This window comes from Pelodiscus sinensis, chromosome 14 (assembly GCF_049634645.1).
Source record: "Pelodiscus sinensis isolate JC-2024 chromosome 14, ASM4963464v1, whole genome shotgun sequence".
In the NCBI taxonomy this organism is placed as follows: Eukaryota; Metazoa; Chordata; order Testudines; family Trionychidae; genus Pelodiscus; species Pelodiscus sinensis.
In genome coordinates, this window is record NC_134724.1 from 6,619,541 (window position 1) to 6,639,465 (window position 19,925).

Genomic DNA, 19,925 nt, shown 5'->3' on the forward strand with positions numbered 1-19,925 from the left:
CGCGGATCCGACTTATGTCGGATCCGCAGTTACGAACAGGCTTTGCTGCCCGTCTCCCTGGTATGCTGGAGACAGGAAGCAAAGCCTCTGAGGACGCCGGCAGCGGGACAGCCGTGGCGCGTCTGGGCTGTACACTGCCCGCATGCTCCGCGGCTTTCCTGCGCGTCTCCCCGGATGAGGGACACGGGGAGCAAAGCCGGGGAGCACGCGGGCAGTGGACAGCCCAGACGCGCCGCGGCCGGCGTCCTCAGAGGCTTTGCTCCCCGTCTCCCTGGTCTGCTGGAGACCAACAGACCAGGGAGACGGGGAGCAAAGCGGAGCAAAGCCGCAGAGCACGCGGGCAGCAGGACAGCCTGAGATTCTGGGCTGTCCCGCAGCCCATGTGCTCCGCGGCTTTGCTCTGGACGCCTGTGGTACAGCAGCTGGGGCGCTGCCAGTTGGTCCCGTAGTGCCGCTCTAGGCGCTACTAGACCAACCCGGCAGCACCCCAGCTGCTCTGCCCCAGTCGTCCTGATTCAGCCACTGCTGGTCAGTTTCAGCAGCAGCTGAATCAGGATGCCTGGGGCAGAGCAGCTTGGGTGCTGCTGGGTTGGTCCAGTAGCGCCGAGGAGCGGCGCTACTGGAGCAACCCAGCAGCACCCAAGCTGCTCTGCCCCAGGCGTCCCCAAGTCAGCCGCTGCTGAAACTGACCAGCGCTGACTACAGGAAGCCCGAGACAGAGTTCCTCTGCCCTGGGCTTCCTGGAATCTGCCGCTGATCAGTTTCAGCAGCAGCTGACTTGGGGACGCCTGGGGTTCTTAAGTTGAATCTGTATGTAAGAACTGGCACCCAGATTCAGCCTGTTGAAACTGATCAGCGGCTGATTCCAGGAAGCCCAGGGCAGAGCAACTCTGCCTCAGGCTTCCTGTAGTCAGCCGCTGGTCAGTTTCAGCAGCAGCTGAATCTGGATGCCAGTTCCGACTTACATACAGATTCAATTTAAGAACAAACCTACAGTCCCTATCTTGTACGTAACCCGGGGACTGCCTGTATTTTCTTCCACCATTTGATCTGAGGAAGTGGGTCTGGCCCACGAAAGCTCATCATCTAATAAATCATCTTGTTAGTCTTTAAAGTGCTACATAGTCCTGTATTTTGTTTCAGCTACACCAGACTAACACGGCTACATTTCTATCACTATTCTACATGCCAGGAAATATCACTAAGGAAAAATTATTGAAATACCCCACACGCCTGCCAAAATCCTACTTTCTGACTAAGGAGCAATATATAAGGTCATCATATACCTGATGAATCTTCTTATTAATTGCATGTACAAGTGAAAGAATGGGGTAAAACAGAATTAAAAGTCCCTAATAAGAGTAGCAATTAAACATATAAACTACAATTAATCTTTTCTACAAAGCATTCTTCCTTAGTACCACAGCAACATATCAGAAAATTAAACCAAACATTTTATGGTTTTCTAAAGAAACTAAAAGTGTTACGAGTTTCACATACTCAATCTTAGTCCCTGCAGATGTTTGTGGTTTTATAACCATATTGCATAATATTTTGAAAAATAATTCTCATTTTTTGCTGTTTGAAAGACCCAAACAATAGAGAAAGTGACTATAAACAAAGTATTTGTGCATTTGATACTACTCAAACCATAGAATGAAAATATTTTCCTCTTAATATTTTCAGTTACAGTAATCTGAAAGGTGACTTGTAACAGTGGGTAACAATTTCAGAAAAGAGTTTAGTTAAGAGATCCCTTTATGCAATAGGTTCTTATGCAGACTACCTTATTGCCATCGCCAGAACCATCCTTGCTCGCGCCATCTTTTGAAGCAAAGTATGCTGGTGTTTCTGAAAAAGTTCTAAAAGGAATCCTTCTTACAGACTGAGTATCAAAAGTCCCAATTCTTCCTAAAACAGGTAGACAAGTTCGACCACAAGTAATACCTAGAAATGAAACAAATCTTGTAAGTCTAGGGGACACACATCTTGCTCCCCAGAGCCCAAACAAAAGCTTTATGTAAAACAGGGGAAATGCTTCACGTTACCCATTATTAGTTTGTTTTATGGTAATATGACACTTCTTTTGGTCAAAAAGTAACCAGCATTTCAGAACAAATGAAAACAGGGTTTATTTGAAACTTCCTTCTGAAGTAAAAGAGCTATCATAAGATGAAGGAATAAAAGCTTGAACTGCCTTTGATTTAAGAATGTCAACTGAGCACAGAATGCTACTTCTAAAGGTCTTCACAGTGATTCATATTTATTATATTTTCAATTAACAGATTAGTTCAGCAAACATTTCACATACAATGAGCATCTGATTGTGTATTAACGTTTAAATAGTATCCCAAAAATACCACACTATGTATATGTACATCCCTACAACATTATATACGATCATGTGGAAAACTATAGATTAAAAGTAACAATGTAGATCCCATTTTTACAACATCATCATGTAATGAAGATTTTTACTAGCATTATAGTAAAACAACAAATAACCTATTGTATTCAGTTAAAACCAGTCCTCTAGATGGGTGCCCAAAATGTAATCACAATACAAAAGTAACCACTTAATATACTATTACACATTCTCTCATCTAACCCTTCGGCAGGGATAGCAAAGCTATTTAATGTTTTTCATAAGTTTATTGTGAACTCTAGTTTCAATGAAAAAGTACATTAGCAATTTTTGGGAGTATATCAAGAAAAAAATTGCTCCCCCTTTAAATCCTGATGGTATCCTACCCCAGCCTAGGCCTGATTTTGATTTAAGTATACAGTGATTAATCAAAGCCATGTCTACAATAGGAACTAGGGATGTAAATACCCACTTAAAAAGTTAACCTATTAAATAATAGTTTAACCAGCCAACCATAGATGTGGGGGAGGGGAGGTTGCTCCGGCCAGCTGGCCCCATCATGCTTTGACATGGATAGGAAATTCGCTCCAGCTGGGCCTAGCCCCTCGGTTAACTGGCTACCAGGTAAGCATGTTGGTAGGGCTAATGCTTACTGGGTAACCTTTACATCCCTATTGGGAATGCACTGCTTTTATAGTTATACCAGTATCCTATACCACCAAAATGCCTCATATAGCACAGCTTATACTACACTTTTGCCGATATAGCTTATTCCGTTTCCTCTTCCCCATTCCCCACAAGACTCAACTCCATAAGATAACCTAAACAAGCTATAACAGAAGAACAGTATTGCAGAGATAACTGTGTTTACACTGGGGAGTTTTGCTGGAATAGCTGGGTCTGTCAGGCTACCTCTACACAGCAGGGCTTAACTCAAAATAAGCTAAGTCAATTGCGTAATTTATTTTGAAATAAACCATTTCGAAATTGGGAGTGTCTACACAGCATTTATTTCAAAATAGAGCACTCTTCCTCCGAATTCCCTTACTCCTCATACAATGAGGGTTACAGGAGTCGGAGTAAAAAGTCCTCCAGCTTGACAGTACTGTATTTTGACATTATGTCAAAATAACTACCTGCCGTGTAGATGCAGATGTTTTTTTCGAAATAATGCTAGTTATTTCGAAATAATGTTGCTGTATAGACATGCCCTCAGATCAGACCTCCTCACACCTCTGATCACACCTATGTCATCAGAAGCCTGTAATGTGCATGTGGCTAAATCATCAATGATTAGCTAGCAAACAGTACTGCAGTTCAAGCTCTCAATATTCAAACTGCAGTTATCTAAAATAGTGTCATAGCACCACCACCACACCTGTCTCATCAAAGATTTTTTTGATAATCCAAAATCCAAATGTATTTCAGATCTTTGATGACATTTAGGTTATATCATACTAGTGAATGAAATAATTTCCCACTTACAAAAAAACTCAGTCAGGATGGAAAAAAAAAATCAACCTTTAGCATATATTACGAAATGTGGTAACTGCAGAGATAATAATGGAATGACCTTTGAAATATCTCCTAATCACATGAAATGTATCATGTAAATGTCTTACTGATGTAGTACATTGGTCTTCATTTGGCAGAATCAAAATCCTTGAAGCTTACTGGTAAAACATTGCCATAAGTTAGCCTCCAGGAATTTTCAGAAGGTCAGATTTGAAAAAACAAATTATTACAGGGTGAAACGAAGGAGTACTGTTATATTTGGCAGCATGGCTATCTTCTCTAAACAGTGGGCACACATTTTAAATTAAAATATATCTAACACTGATGTTTTAAAAGATTTATTCCCAACATGGAAAAAACTAATCCATTAAGCTACCCAAACTGTTGATACTCTTGCAATAGCCTGGGAAAAAATACCTGACTAAGCATGAGCCCCCATACACTATTTGTAAAGTTTTAGAAGCCTTTACATCTACTATATTACTGAGAGAGTTCATGTATCCTTATTTAAGAACTCCTCCACCAAATTCAGTATACAGCTTCCCCTTATCATAATGTAAAGGCAAGGTAAGAGTTTGGGTGTGCCAGGAAAATGGGATGCCTGGAATGGGATTGCTTCTCATAAAACCATACAGCAAAGAGACAATCACCCCCATCCCAGACAGCCCCAGACCTGAGCCTCCAGCCCCCACAAGTCACTTTTAAGAAGGGCGGGGGGGTGGGGAGGGAGGCAACTGAAGCGCTCTCCCTCCTCACCCCCAATTTGTACAGGGACACAGAAAACCATACATAAAAGAGATAGAATCAACAGAGAGGTGAAATGAGCTGGCTGGCGGGGGGGAGGGGAGGCCTTCAGGGCTGCTCCAATATGGAGCCTCCCACCCCCAGATGCTCTTGAGGGGAGTGGGGACTTCCCCTCACTCCAGATTCATATGAGAACATTACTGGCTGTTGTCAGAGAGCAAGGGGAAAATGCAGTTTCCTGCCAAAGCGAAAACTGTAGCAGAGCACAGGAAGCAGACGAACATAAACTTGCCCCAACCGGGGGACATGCACATGATAGCCCTCTCTCTGCAGGGCAGACTGCATACTGAACCCCTCATCCACAGCCCCAACCCAGAGCAATGATTTAAATAAATAAATATTAATTGAGTTAAAGACCCAAGCAACGCCAGATAAATCTATTAGATTAAAAGACGAGAAATGGTACTAAATTCAAGTAGCAAGGATACATCTGAGATTTTAAGATTCCATGTTAGGAAGTTACATGTTGATCCTCCCTTGGCGAGCACCCTCGGGACTGGCAAGGTCCTGAAAAAAGGGAATTTGCCAGATCAGGGGAGATCAGGCATCCGGGCTAGGGATGTTAAATTTTGATTAATCAGCTAATCGAGTAGTCTTTGGAATCGAGTTGGTTTGCATTACATGTTGTACCTCCCTTAACCAGGATTCTGGCTGGACCACAGATGTTCCTGGATCACAAAGCCCAGGTACAGGGATGTTGGGCCATGGGGCAGGAGTGGCAGGCTATTCAGCCAGGGTGTGCGGAGGCAGGGTGTTGGGGGTGTGTGGAGGGGAGAGCAGTGCAGCAGGACATTCTGGTCTTTCCGGAACAGAGGAGGAGGAGGGCAGCAGCAACCCCAGAGCACCAGCTGCAGGGCTCTGGCCCTGGTGGCAGCCATGGAGCGGACAGCACAGGCCACGTTGGAAGGGACTTCCCCTGATCCAACAAATCCCCTCGTTCGGACTGGTCAGGTCCTGAGGGTACGGGACGAGGGAGGTCCAACCTGTATGAGCGACTGAAAATGATTTCCAGTCACCTCTAAGACAACTCTTCATAAATCTAAGTCTATCATTTTAACTCATTATCAGGATTTTGTTAAAATAAGTCAGAGAAAGATGCATGTAATTTAGTTACAATATTTAATCTTCCAAGGTTTTCAGTAGTTAACAATCCCCCTCGACATATACACTTTATTCCATTAATGCACACATTTCAATAAGAGAATATATCTTAAATCTTAGGGCTGTCAGTATAAATGTATGGTGTTAGTTGGGAGAGAAGGGCTTTTGAAAATGGCACCTTACTATAATATAACATAACAACAGGCAATAATAAGGAAGAGCATTAAAGAAGGAGCCAGTCTGGAAAAACCCTCTACCAACATTTGCTACTCCATGACATTTAATCAAAACAGATTTGCAGATTTTTTTTTTAAAATAAAATAGTTTACTGGCAATATACTAGCATCTATTAAGGAAATTAAGACATTTTTCAGAGACACAAACTCAAATATATATATATTTTTTTTTTAAAAAGTTTAAAGTAGTTTTGTTTGTACCTGACCCTTAATCCCTACCAATAAATTTCTCTCTCTTGCCTGCTGCAGTAAGAAAAATGAATGACGAAGAGAAATCATGAATCTAACTACAGGTAGTCCCCGACTTACGTCCGATCCGTACTTACGAACGGGGCTTTTCTCGCCCCAGAGGAGGCAGGCGACGGGACCGCCCAGACGCGCAGCGGTCCCGCTGCCCGCCTCCTCCAGGGCGAGAAAAGCTGCTCCGTGTCTCCCTAGTCTGCTGGGGGGGAGGGCCCCCAGCAGACCAAGGAGACGCGGAGCAAAGCCGCAGAGGACACAGGCGGTGGGACCGCGGCGCGTCTTGGTCCTGCTGCCCGCGTCTCCCTGGTCTGCTGGGGGGGGGGGGGCGCGCAGCTAGTGCAGACCAGGCTTTTCTCGGACCCACCCCCCAGCAGACCAGGCTTTTCTCGGACGCCTGTGGTAGAGCAGCTGGGGCGCTGCCGGTTGGTCCCGCAGCGCCACTCCTCGGCGCTACTGGACCAACCCAGCAGCACCCCAGCTTCTCTGCCCCAGGCGTCCCCAAGTCAGCCGCTGCTGAAACTGACCAGCAGCTGACTACAGGAAGCCTGAGGCAGAGTTGCTCTGCCCCGGGCTTCTTGGAATCAGCCGCTGATCAGTTTCAGCAGCAGCTGACTTGGGGACGCCTGGGGTAGAGCAGCTGGGGTGCTGCTGGGTTGGTCCAGTAGCCCCGAGGAGCGGCGCTGCGGGACCAACCAGCAGCGCCCCAGCTGCTCGGTCCCAGGCGTCCAGATTCAGCTGCTGTTGAAACTGATCAGCGGCTGATTCCAGGAAGCCCGGGGCAGAGAAACTCTGCCTCGGGCTTCCTGTAGTCAGCCGCTGGTCAGTTTCAGCAGCGGCTGAATCTGGACACCAGTTCCGACTTACGTACAAATTCAACTTAAGAACAAACCTACAGTCCCTATCTTGTACGTAACCCGGGGACTGCCTGTATACACAAAACACAGTCAAATGTACAAATGGAAAAAAAATGATTTTTCCTCTTTCAATTGCAGTAACATTAGGGATTACTAACCAAAACAGTAGATACAGAATTGTATGTCCTTTCAGTAAAATATCTGTACAACACTCTGAAGATGAAAAAACACTATTTAAAAAGCACTAGCAAAGTCGGGACAAACTGAAATTTCACAATGATTTGTTTATACTGATACTGCTCTATATAATACACATGAAAATATAAGTACATTATTTATATTCCAATTGATCTATTTTGTAATGATATGCTAAAAATGATAAAGTCAGTACATTTTCAGTAATAGTATGCTGTGACTTTTGTATTTTATACCAGATTTTGTAAGCAAGACAAATCAGACTCCTGATACAGTAGTTGGGAAAGTTTAAGAGCAACTGCTCTAATAGTTTCTGCACCTACATCACTGATCTTCAGGGAACCTCGCAAGAATTGTCTTTTCACACAGGCTGGGATTAGGATGATGTAAATAGGTTAAGAAGGAAAAGTCAGATAGTATCAGTACCCGTCAATTAGATGAGGAGGCAGCTTTTCATGATACTGAAACTCCTTACAGTTTCAAAACTGGTTATTTTGGAGAGAGTTTATTGTATGCATACCCCAAAGAGTAAAATAGGAAGAAATTTACTGCACACATTTCCATAAGATGTAAGTAATCGCAAAATTAGTATTCACAAAGTTTTCCAGGAACACTCAACATTCCAGTCAAATGACGGTTTTATCTTCTCTCCACATTTCAGTCAAAGGCCTGAGGGATTCAACATTCCCCCATCTCCATTTTATCTTTATAGCAAAATTTATTTTGAAGAAACTTGGGATTGGTTAAAAATAATTCAAAATCAAACTGCTTGTTGATACACAATAGAGTATGTTTTGCTAAATTCGTATGTATACTTATTTAAAACAATTTTTACTCAAGTGATTGCCAAGTTTACCTGTTGCTGTAAATTCCACAGCAGCTATATAATGTGCTATCTCAGTTCTTATTACTATTCCATGCTATCTGTGTGCCCCACAATCTTTTAATGTATTTATCCTCAGTTTCCCAAGAAGGTAGGAAAATTTATTATCCCATTTTAAAGATGAGGAACTGAAGTACAGACACACAAAAAGTCACACATGGAATCTATGATGGAGCAGGGGAGTGAACACAAGTGCCAAACTAGAATCCTAACCACTACATTACTCTTGCATTCTAAACTTTCTGCCATTTGCAGGATTAAATCCATCAATAATTGCATCAAGTCCCAACCACAAGTACTGAGGACATTGGGCAAGAGTTGCAGGCATCAATAAATGGCAAAATAGAAAAATGTGCTCTACAGTATGTATGAGAAGTTGAATTCAAAATCAGTTGTTACTATGAAATTTCTAGTATTGCATTTATCTTTATAGATTCAATTTACATTTATTTTACATAAATAAAAGCACTGGATATACTATTTACAGAAAATACTTGATTCAGATATTGACTGGAACTTTTTACCTTTTAAACTGTATTTGCTTTTAAAGGGTTCATGTAAGGTAGAGAATTCAGAGTTGAAAATATTGATTTGAACCTCCCAGACTGACCCCAACTGCCTCTTGAGCCCCTACAAGAGTCTGCCAAACTAGCAGATATGGAATTAGTTGGAATGGATCACGCAATTTAAAGAATCGCTTTTGTTGAACTACCACAGTAGGCTATTGTTACTGCGGCTAACAAAACACTGTGTTCATTACACAGGCATTAAATAGGTACTGGCAAGTTTAAAACTCCTTATCTGTGTTACTAGCATCACTGTACACTATTAACATGTATGCTGCTTAATTCTTGCACTTCAGGTGTAAACTATGAAAATAAACTCAAAAGTTCTTGCTAGCCAGTCACAAATTCATTCATCAGCATAATGTTACAATCTTTTATCACAGATGAGAATTGTCTAGATCCTAACAAAACCTATTCATAATTTTGTTGTTTTTTTTGGGGGGGGGGGGGGGGGAAGATATGTCTCCCTGAATGTCTTTCTCTGAGTACTAGCTTTGAAAAACTTTCTTCTAACTGCTCATAATTCATTTATGTCTCACCAAACCAAGTGGCTCTTTGGACTTAAAAAAAAGTTAAAGAATACACTAGTGATTGATTAAAGACTCTACAAAGATTAACGAGTAGTTCTGTAGCACCTTAGAGACTAACATACTTACACACACACACACACACACACACACACACACACACACAATGAGCTTTCATGAGCAACACAGAAGCTTATCGTACACTCTCTCTCTCTCTCTATATATATATATATTTGTTAGTCTCTAAAGTGTTACAGGACAACTCGTTTTTAAAATTACAGATTAACACAGCTACCCCTTTGAGACCTACAAAGATTGAGCAACATAAAAAGTCTTGTTAAAATGTCACTGGTAGTAAGAACCAGAAACACCATTGCACATGATAAAACTGAGGGAGGCAATTTCTTTCAGTAAGTCTGAACACAAATTAATAAGAGTATCCCCAAAATAACACTGCTTTTGCACTGACCCACAAAAAAACCATCTGGAGATTAACCTCTCTTATCTACTGTACATAAATTGATCTCTATGACAGATCAATTTAAAGTGAACCATCCTATAAACACCTTTCAATGCTTGAACCACCCACTCGTGCTATAAGCATGGTTGGCACTCCAATGACACGTATAGCTCCAGCTCCCTCTCCCCACTTCCCCCACACCACCTGCTTTATAGGAGCCCGCTCTTTACAAGGGATCCCAGCGACTGGCGCTCTACAAAGAAACAAAACCCACGAGAGAGCCCGCCTGTTAGACCGATTCTGTCCAGCCCCAGCCCCGAGGGCGCGACGCCTCCCTTCCGCAGCTAGATCCCTGACATCGGAACTGCTGAATCAGGAGAGCAGAGAGGGGGAGCTGGGGCGGGAGCAGGGCACCCCGCTTACGCTGGCGCTCCCTGCACCGAGACGCCGGATTCGGGGCGCTCGCTCCGCCGCTGGGAAGCCAGTGGGCAGCGGCGGAGGCTTGTTTTGGCAGATTCTGCAGCGGGCTGAGAGGCGGCACTGGCGGGGCGCGGGGCTGGGGGGCCGGGGCGGTGCAGCGCCCGCAGAGGGGCACGGGGGGGGGGCGGGTGGGTTCAATCCATGGGAGGGGGGGGTTGGCCCCGTCCCTGGGAGAGGGGCCAGGGCTGGGCAGAGGAAGCAGCTACGCGGGGCCGCTCACTGAGGGGCGATGCCCAGCGGGGGGAGGGGCCATTCGGGGGGGGGCAGTGGCTGAGGGGGGGGGGCTCGCGCGGGCGGGGTCGGTACCTCTGTGCGCGGAGGGCAGCGAGCAGGCGAGCAGCCGCGCGGCAGCAGCGCAGGTGTTACAGGCGGCCATGGTCCCGCGCCCGCTCCGCTCACTAGGCCTCAGGCCCGCCGCCCCCCGCCCGGCTGCGGCCGAGTAAACACCGCCCCTCCCCCTTCTCCTTCCCCTTCCCCCGCAACTACCGTCACCACGCTCGGCGCGAGTCTGCCGTCACCGCTCGCGCGAGGTTCCAGCTTCCGGCGTGCCGGGGCCGCGCGCGGCATCACGGGACCCGTAGGCCCGGCGCGCGAAGGGTGACGCGTCGCGCGGCTGGAGCGTTGCAGGCCGGGAGCTGTAGTGCGGGGAGAGGGCGCAGTTTCCATGCTGGCCGATGTAGGGAACAAACAGCTGACCGGGGTGCTGAGGCGCCGCCTGCTGGCGGAGGCCTTGCGGTGCTCCAGTCAAATGCCGCTGCAGGGACCTGGAGCCCTGATGGGGGCAGGGAGGCTGGTTTAGACCAGTGTTTCCCAATCTTTTTTTTTCATAAAGTACCCCTTTAAAAACATTATAAATACCCCCACTATCTACAGTTTTCAGACACGCTTTTTTTTTCTACCATTGCAACACATTTGTTTAAACAACTTACTGGTAGCTGGGCGGGCGATGAAATGTTTGGGTGTAAAAAGTACAAAAACAATAAAACGCTGTAAAGCTTAAAAAAATCTGTTTTCTCCAGATTTCAGTTGGGTTGACGTACCCCCCCAGACATCTCTCAAGTACCCCTGAGGGTACTTGTACCACTGGGTGAGAAACACTGGTCTAGCGTGTGTGCACCCCGGGCGTATGCAGAGCTCTCCCAGGGAGGGCACAGCGCAGCTACACACTGTCCTGGTTTTACAACAGGCTTCATAAAAAGCACCAGCAAAGTCAGTCCCAACTGACATTTCATACTGTGCTTCCCCCTGCACGCTGACACACAGTGAGGAGTCCTGTGGCACCTTAACGACAGACAAAGTGGGCTTTGCCTGCGAAAGCTTAGGCCCAAATAAATGTCAGTCTTTATGTTGCCACGGGACTCCTCTTGCTTTTGCAGCTACAGACTAGCACTGACATGCAAGCACAGTATAGGCACACCAACCATAACTTACCTATCCACGGAATATGCAGCTGTGTAGGGTAAGTTATGGTTGGTGTGCCTATACTGGGTAGGGAATTTCTGTGTGGGGAAGTGCGAGCTGTGGGAATCAGCCCCAGGCTTCCCCCAGCCAGCCAGAGCACAGGGGAAAGAGGCTGGAGTAGCATGCCGCCTCTGCTTTCCCTTGGCTGACCAGAGTACACAGAAGGGAGGCTGGCAGCACACTGCATCTGCCTTTCCCAGATCAGCCAAAATCGGCCCCATGGCAGACCAAGAAGGACAGTGGGGGGCTGCGTTCGTACCCTTCACACACACACGCACACCCAGGATCAAGCCACCCCTGCATTCACTGCTGGTGGGGGACGGGAAGAGGAGCAACGCATCCCCAGCCCTATCCACTTCGTTGGCTCCTAATCGTATCATTCCACTTCTCATTGCTGTTAAGTGTAGGCCCTATCCCTGCGTGCCTGCCTGCCCTGTTTCTGCCCCTCACAGCATGGGGCTGCCCCCCACAGCTCCTGCCTGACAGCCCTAAGTGCAACAGGGGGCTGTGTAGGGTACTGAATGTCTAGGAATAGCCCTGTCTGTCCTCGTTACATGGGGCGGGGCAGGGCAGGGCTGGGGTCACCCCCACGTCTTAATCTGGACATTTGGCTATCTCTCCAGCTCTCTTTTTGGGGCTCTGCTCCCCTGGGAAGGAGGTGGTTGTGGCCTGGGATGGGGCTGTGGGGTGTGTATACAGAGGTTTGGGTTGTAACCTGGAGTAGGGGTGCAGGAGTTTAAGTTGTGATCAGAGTTCTCTAGGTTGTTGCGAATATGCTGCTTTTCATAAACTATTTTCAATAAATGCAGTGTATTGCCTTTTTCCCTGAAAAAGATCCTGTGTGTTGCTTATAGGCATAACAGCTGGATTTGAAAATTTGGTGGGCTGCATCCAGCCCACAGGCTGTATTTTGCCTACCCTTCCAGAGGGGTTCTATGTAAATCTTTTTCATATAACTTAGATGATGAGATGATAATCTACCCCTAAGGGTGAGGGCTGAAGTCCCATACGTGGAGCATGTATCTCCTTTGGATTGTACCTCCCAAGTGTTCATGGGAAAAGCCCTTGGATGCAGAGTTCAGCAAAGCAGGGGTCCTCAGACTTCGAGCCTGTGTGCCAGTCCCAGCTGAAGCGATAGCGCAGTCTGGCCCATAACTCCTGGTGGGCTGTGAGCGGGGGGAGGGCAGTCCATTACTGGCCCCCAAACCCCACTCCTTCCCACCATTGCTCCTCCCTCTCCTCCCTCACCCCCCCCCCCCGGCTTTGGGGATCACCAGGGTGTTCCGGCACTGTGTGACAGCCACTGTCATACCTCCCTACACTCCCTGCGATTCCTTCTTCTGCATGGAAGTAGAACGAGTACACCTAGGTGTACTGGGGGTGGAGTGTTGCTGCCCCCAAGTTCCCACCTTCCCCATGCTCTGAGGCCAGGAAAGCTGGGGCTGTGTGCCGTCCCACATCCCCTTGGTACTGTGGAGAGGGTCCCGTGGCTCCCATGGGGGTGGGGCCTGAGCAGTGGGGGTGTGGCTGGGGGTAGGGTTGGGGACTTGCCTCCCCCAACCCTACTTCTTCACCCACGGCCCATGAATGAGGTCCCACCCTTGTCCCCCTTTTATATATTCTTACCACTTGCTAGAAGGTTCTATTGCTGTGACCTGGATCAAATAGTTCCCATTGTGTAGTGCTGTCTGTGTTGTACACAGTTCCTGGCTAATCCTTGTGCTTTTGTGTGTTTCCTCAATAAGCCATTAACATTGTTTGGTCTGTTTACTGTGTACCTGAAAGGCTGCTTGTGGATGTTTTCAACCGCACAACATGCTTCAGTAACACATATATAGCCAAACATTATAACTTTATATACAATGGTAACACATACAGTAGGATGAAATACAAATGTGTAGCAGATCTAGATTTTAAAATGATACCACACAAGACACACTTTGTACAAAATATATCCTAATTACATGACCGTGGTGAATATAAGGGTCTCAAGGTGTCACAGACCTATCCTCCATTAACTTATCTAGTTCTTGGTTTAACCCTATCTTGGCCTTCACAACATCCTCTGGCGAGGAGTTCTACAGGTTGTCTGTGTGTTGGCTGAAAAAATACTTCCTTTTGTTTGTTTTAAACCTGCTGCCAATTATTAAGTTTGATAGCCTTACCTTCTTGTGTTATGAGGAGCAAATAACTCTTCCTTATTTACTTTCTCCACACCCATCTTGGTTGTACAGACGTCTATAATACACCCCCCCCCCCTTTAGAACATAACATAAGTGTAGGGAATAATTTCTGGACACACTGGGTGCAGGTGAAAACAAGCAGAGGATTTATTGGTTCACACAGCTGGTGGAGTACCCATCAGGAGTTAACCTGGTGAGCACTAACTTAACCAAAACATACTTTAGATTATATAGGTAGCAGATGGACGGAGGAGAAGTGATTTGATAGGTCTAGCAGCGGAAGTAAGATATGCACATAAGCCAATGAGCTACAAAGTTACACAGTATCTCCGCCCATTGCCAATTTAACATATTATCACTAATACAAGTAGTTATTTCTAACAAGCTAAATGAGCCAACATAAACAAAGGCATATTGACGGTCATTTTGTCGGCCGGAAATATAATGCGTCTCCTGTGGGGGTGGTATTGCCTTGGCACGATCTTTGGGATCCAAGCTTATTTTCTAGGAACAAAGCAGACAATGAAAAACAATCCCGCGTGGGGTTTTCACTTATCAAAGTGAGGCCCTTTTGGAATGTGGTTGCCAGGGGAACCAGGGTCACAGTAACTGCTGTACTGTATGCTTCCCAGGGCTGGCCTAATACTTTCAGATTTGAGTTTGTCAGTTCTCAGCAAGATACCATAAGCTGCCTCAATTTACCCTACATGGCCGTACTGGGTCAGACCAAAGGTCCATCTAGCCCAGTAGCCTGTCTGCCGACAGTGGCCAGCACCAGGTGCCCCAGAGAGGGTGGACCGAAGACAATGATCAAGCAATTTGTCTTGTGCTATCCATCTCCAGCCTCTGACAAACAGAGGCCAGAGACACCATTTCTATCCCCTGACTAATAGCCTTTTATGGACCTAACCTCCATGAAATTATCTAGCTTCTCTTTAAACTCTGTTATAGCCCTAGCCTTCACAACCTCCTCTGGCAAGGAGTTCCACAGGTTGACTATGTGCTGTGTGAAGAAGAACTTTCTTTTATTAGTTTTAAACCTGCTACCCATTAATTTCATTTTGTATACTCTAGTTCTTGTATTATGGGAACTAATAAATAACTTTTCTTTATTCACACCACTCATGATTTTATATACCTCTATCATATCCCACCTCAGTCTCCTCTTTTCTAAACTGAAAAGTCCCAGTCGCTTCAGCCTCTCTTCAGATGGGACCCGTTCCAAACCCCTAATCATTTTAGTTGCCCTTTTCTGAACCCTTTCCAAGGCCAAAATATCTCTTAGTTGTCTCTTTTCCAAACTGAAAAGTCCTATTCTTCTTACAGGCCAGTATGTGAAAGAGGGGGTGTGCAAAGGGTGCGAATGCACTTCCCCTAGTCTCCCAAATAATTGTGAGGGACCAGCTTCCCCTTCGCACCCCCAGTCTCCAGCCGACCCATCTCCCAGCTTGCAACCTCCCAGGCCCAATGCAGCCCAGTGGGGAAGGGCTGGGGATGCCTGCTGTAAGGGAGCCCAGGGCTCAGAGCTCAAGCTCCTGGCCTGTATGAGCAGGCTGTTGTGGGGAGGGGAGGGGAGGTGGGAAGACGTCCAGGCAGTGTGCAGCGACAGTCAAAAAAGCAAACAGGGATAGAGAATAAGACGGAGAATGCCTTATTGCTCTTATATAAATCCATGGTATGCCCACATCTGGCGTTAGAAAAGGTTCAGAGAAGGGCAACTAAAATGATTAGGGGTTTGGAACAGGTCCCATATGAGGAGAGATTAAAGAGACTGGGACTTTTCAGCCTGGAAAAGAGGAGACTAAGGGGGGATATGATAGAGGAATATAAAATCATGAGTGGTGTGGAGAAAGTGAATACGGAAAAGTTATTTACTTGTTCCCATAATATAAGAACTAGGGGCCACCAAATGAAACTAATGGGCAGCAGGTTTAAAACAAATAAAAGGAAGTTCTTCTTCACACAGCACATAGTCAATCTGTGGAACTCCTTGCCTGAGGAGGTTGTGAAGGCTAGGACTATAACAGGGTTTAAAAGAGAACTAGATAAATTCATGGAGGTTAAGTCCATTAATGGCTATTAGCCAGTCTGGGTAAGGAATGGTGTCCCTAGCCTCTGTTTGTCAGATGATGGAGATGGATGGCAGGAGAGAGATCACTTGATCATTACCTGTTCAATTAATTCCCTCTGGGACAGCTGGCATTGGCCACTGTCAGCAGACAGGGTCCTGGGCTAGATGGACCTTTGGTCTGACCCAGTATGGCCGTTCTAATGTTCCTATGTGGGGAAGGGGCCTGGCCTGGCCTTTCTAGGAAACGCTTCCACTTCCTGGCCTGGGGAGTGAAGTATTTGCCACCTGTGCTCCCTTGGCAGCTGTCTCAAGCCCAGGGCTCCTCATGGGATGTGCGGGGGCAGCAGCCCCTGCTGAGACCACTCCCCACTTGGGTTCTCCTGCTCCCAGCTCTTAGTGCGGCACCTCGCCTTGGTGGTGTGGCCGTTGCTGCAGACCTGCAGAGCAACGTCTCCTCCCGCATCATCAAGTATTGTCCCTGAAGCACCTGTCCAGCAGGGACCTGCTCTGGGACAACAGGCAGGGGATGACAGAGCAGTGGTGGTGGGGGGAGCGACTGAAATGACCCTCACGGGAGTGGTTGACCTGGCACGGGAAGGATCTGAAGTGCAGTAAGATCCTGCCTGTCCTGCTTTTGGTGTTGCTCCTGCCTTGTTAGTACAAAAGGGCTCAAAGCTACTCTGAGTGTGACAGCTGTGCTCCTGTGTGAGACAGGTGTTACCACAGCTGTTTGGGTAAGGGGGTGGGGTCCTGCTGTACTCTGGCTCCATTGCCTAGAGCTGAACTTGAATCCCTTCAGGGACCGTATAGGCCCCTTCCCCCTCTCAGATGGGTAAAACAGATAAGCTTGTGGTTTTGGGACAGTGTCCTTCCATGCTCCTTCTCATTGTTATCACAGAACATTCCCACGGCAAGTACAGTCATGCTTCACAGGGGAAAGTGATGGTGTTATTATTAGAAGCATTTTGAGCTGTCCTTCAATTCCCTTTACTAGCTGTCATCATGTAATCAACTAGGGTATGTCTACACTACCACCCTAGTTCAAACTAGGGTGGTTAATGTAGTCAATCGAAGTTGCAAATGAAGCCTGGGATTTAAATAATTCGAACTACCTACTCTGTGCCGCGTGTAGCCGCGGGCACGGAGTCCGAACTACCGGGGATTTAAAAATGGTGGCGCCTGGCAAGATGCAAATGAAGCCCGGGATATTTAAATCCCGGGCTTCATTTGCAACTTCGATTGACTACATTCGAACTAGGGTGGTAGTGTAGACATACCCCTAGTTATCCACCGGACACCCTCCCGCCTTCCTTGTAGTCCATGGACCACAGTTGAATGACACGTGGTTTAATCATTTGATTGCAGTTTGATAGGTAGGGTAAAGTACAGTCCTGCCACAAATATTGGTAGCTATAAATTAGAAGGCTTTTATCAGGAACCAGGAAAAAAGGGGCTAATATTAGTTGTGCAAGCCCATACGCAGCAGAGAGTTTGTGTATGTGTATGTGCGTGTGCAAAGGGTGCAGTCCACATTTACAAAAAAAGCACACACCCCCAGAAATTCCTGTGTATGGGCCTGTATTCATCTCTCCTCAGATGGAAACTGCTCCGTACCCCTAATAATTTTGTTGCCCTTTTCTGTACCTTTTCTAATTCCAGTATCTTTTTTTGAGATGGGGTGGGTGACCACATCTGCACACAGTCTTCAAAATGTGGGTGTACCATGGATTTATACAAAGGCAACAAGCTATTTCCTGCTTTATTAACTATGCCTTTGCCAATGGTTCCCAACATTTCTTCTAGCTTGTTTTGGCTGCCTCTCCAACATTTTTTGGAAATAACTAGCGATAAATCGAAATAACACAGTCCACGTCTACACAGCCGGCAGTTATTTTGACATAATGTCAAAATACTGTCAAGCTGGAGGATTTCTTACTCCGACTCCTGTAACCCTCATTGTACGAGGACTAAGGGAAGTTGGAGGACGAGTGCTCTATTTCGAAGTAAGTGCTTCGAACTGAAGCCATCTGGGGGAATAGCGAGTCTGCCATATCTCCCGCTGCCCCACACTCACTGGCAACGATGGGGCACATGGGGCAAGGCAGCCTCCCAGCTGCGCCACTCTGGAGACAGGAGAGGATTGCCCTGCGTTCTCCAGCGCGAGTGGAGTCACGTGGCCAGGAGAGCAAAACAGTGGGGCTGCCTTGTTCATCTTCCCCTGCTGCTGTGGGTGAGTGCACCTCTCCTATAGATGCCAGGCCCCCTCCACTGCTAGTTTCCCCTCCATCGGCTAGCTGGGCCCCCCCACCTCACATTTGGGTGCATGTGGCCCCTTGTGCCTCCCCATGTGTTGCGCCATCTGCCATTTTGATGGCCAGTCACTAGGATTACCAGGTGGCTTCAAAAAAAATACCGGACACATTTGATCTCAAATGGGGGTAGGGGACTGGCCGGGAGGGCAGTGGGGCTGGCTGGGAGGAGGTGGGGAGGGGAAACCATCCGGCGGGAAGCAGGGCTGGTGGAGAGGAGGCGGGGAGGGGGACATACCGGCTGGTAGGAAGCAGGGCTGGTGGGGGAGGGGAGGGGGAGAGTGGAGGGAGAGAATAAGCCAGTGGGGAGCAGGACTGACCCAGGCGCATGCAGATCCTGGAGCGCTGCCCGTCCCGCGCACGGTCCCGGAGAAGCACGAGCAAGTCCGGCCCAGGGGATTCCCTCCCACCCCCTGGCATAGTTTAATACTGCCTGGCTGGTAGACACACTCACGCAGCCAGGCAGTTTGCAACTACGTACTGATACTCCTAATAATAATAAAACTTACCTAATTAGAAAATACCGGACATTTTATATGTCCGGTATTTTCTCAATTTGTTTCCCAGACAGAACCCACAAATACCAGACTGTCCGGTTCAAAACTGGACACCTGGCAACTCTAACAGTCACCCACCAAGTTTTGTGAGATCTCTTTGTAACTTTTCACTGTCTGCATGGGACTTAACTATCCTAAGTAGTTGAATCATCTGCCAATGTTGCCACCTCACAATTTGTCCCTGGTTACCTGATAGTGTTGCCAGTTTGCATAACCGTGTTTGTGAATCTTATGCGTGAAAAATAAAACTGTGCTCCGAAGGAATGACCCAAACAGACTTTGATCCTGGCACTAGTGCTTCCTGGGCTGGGCAAGACAGGCCTGCAGCTTACAGTTATTCAGCTCATTCTACTAAATGGGAAAGGCGGCTTGGGATCTAACTTAACAGACACCATTTGAGACAAAATTTCAGACTGGCTCCTTAGGACTCAGAAAGCTCCAGATGTTCCTTAGCAGAAGCTCCTCAGGGAAGCTGGTTCAGAAGCTATTCCAATGAGCAGAGGCTCATGGAAGAGGAAGAGGCCTAGACAAAATGTTCTTGCAGGCAAGGAATGTAGGAGAACAAACCGGGAATGGGAACTCCTGACTGTGGAGCTACTAGGAATTGGCACAGCACTGTCAGCAGAAGATGGGCTTTTGGCTGAATGCCCAGTAGAAGCCCAAGCTCTAGGCAGGGATTTCAGCCTCAGTGTGCTCTGGGGCTAGAGGAGCAAGATATACAGATGTTTAATGGCATGTACTCAAAGTCCCGTTAAAATTAAATGGAATTACTCACCTGTGATGTCAGCATGTTAAATGCATGATCAGGGTATAAATTGTAGCACACTGTATTGAACAATAATTATATACTTCCTTTTCTGTAGATGGCAGCAGCCATCCACAGTTATTTCTTGTTGACAAGCATAAAAGGTGGGGGTCCTGCAGGAACCAGAATAAAAATTGGTTTGGAAAGCTTTTACTGGTAATTTGCTTTTCTAATTCACAAATTAAGGTTCAAATGTTGCCCTTTGATGCATGCCAGAATTCAATGAGAAATTGAAGAAGATTAAGAAGAAAAAAAGGGCACAAACCAAGTTCTCCTCCAACTTACAGGTCACCTTTAATTGGTTCCTTCT

At 46.8% G+C, this 19,925-nt stretch overlaps 1 protein-coding gene across 2 annotated transcripts in view; it reads right to left on the reverse strand.

The window, feature by feature from the left end:
- CLPX (caseinolytic mitochondrial matrix peptidase chaperone subunit X) overlaps nucleotides 1–10,696 on the reverse strand; it is a 47,721-nt gene extending 37,025 nt beyond the window's left edge. For both annotated transcript variants that reach the window (XM_075896913.1, XM_075896912.1), the window contains exons 1-2: nucleotides 10,536–10,696; nucleotides 1,787–1,947 (exon numbers count right to left, since the gene is read on the reverse strand). In XM_075896913.1, coding sequence (XP_075753028.1) covers nucleotides 1,787–1,947; nucleotides 10,536–10,605 — 231 coding nt within the window. In that variant the 5' untranslated portion in view covers nucleotides 10,606–10,696. The remainder of the gene's footprint in view (nucleotides 1–1,786; nucleotides 1,948–10,535) is intronic.
- Between the last annotated feature and the right edge of the window lie 9,229 nt (nucleotides 10,697–19,925).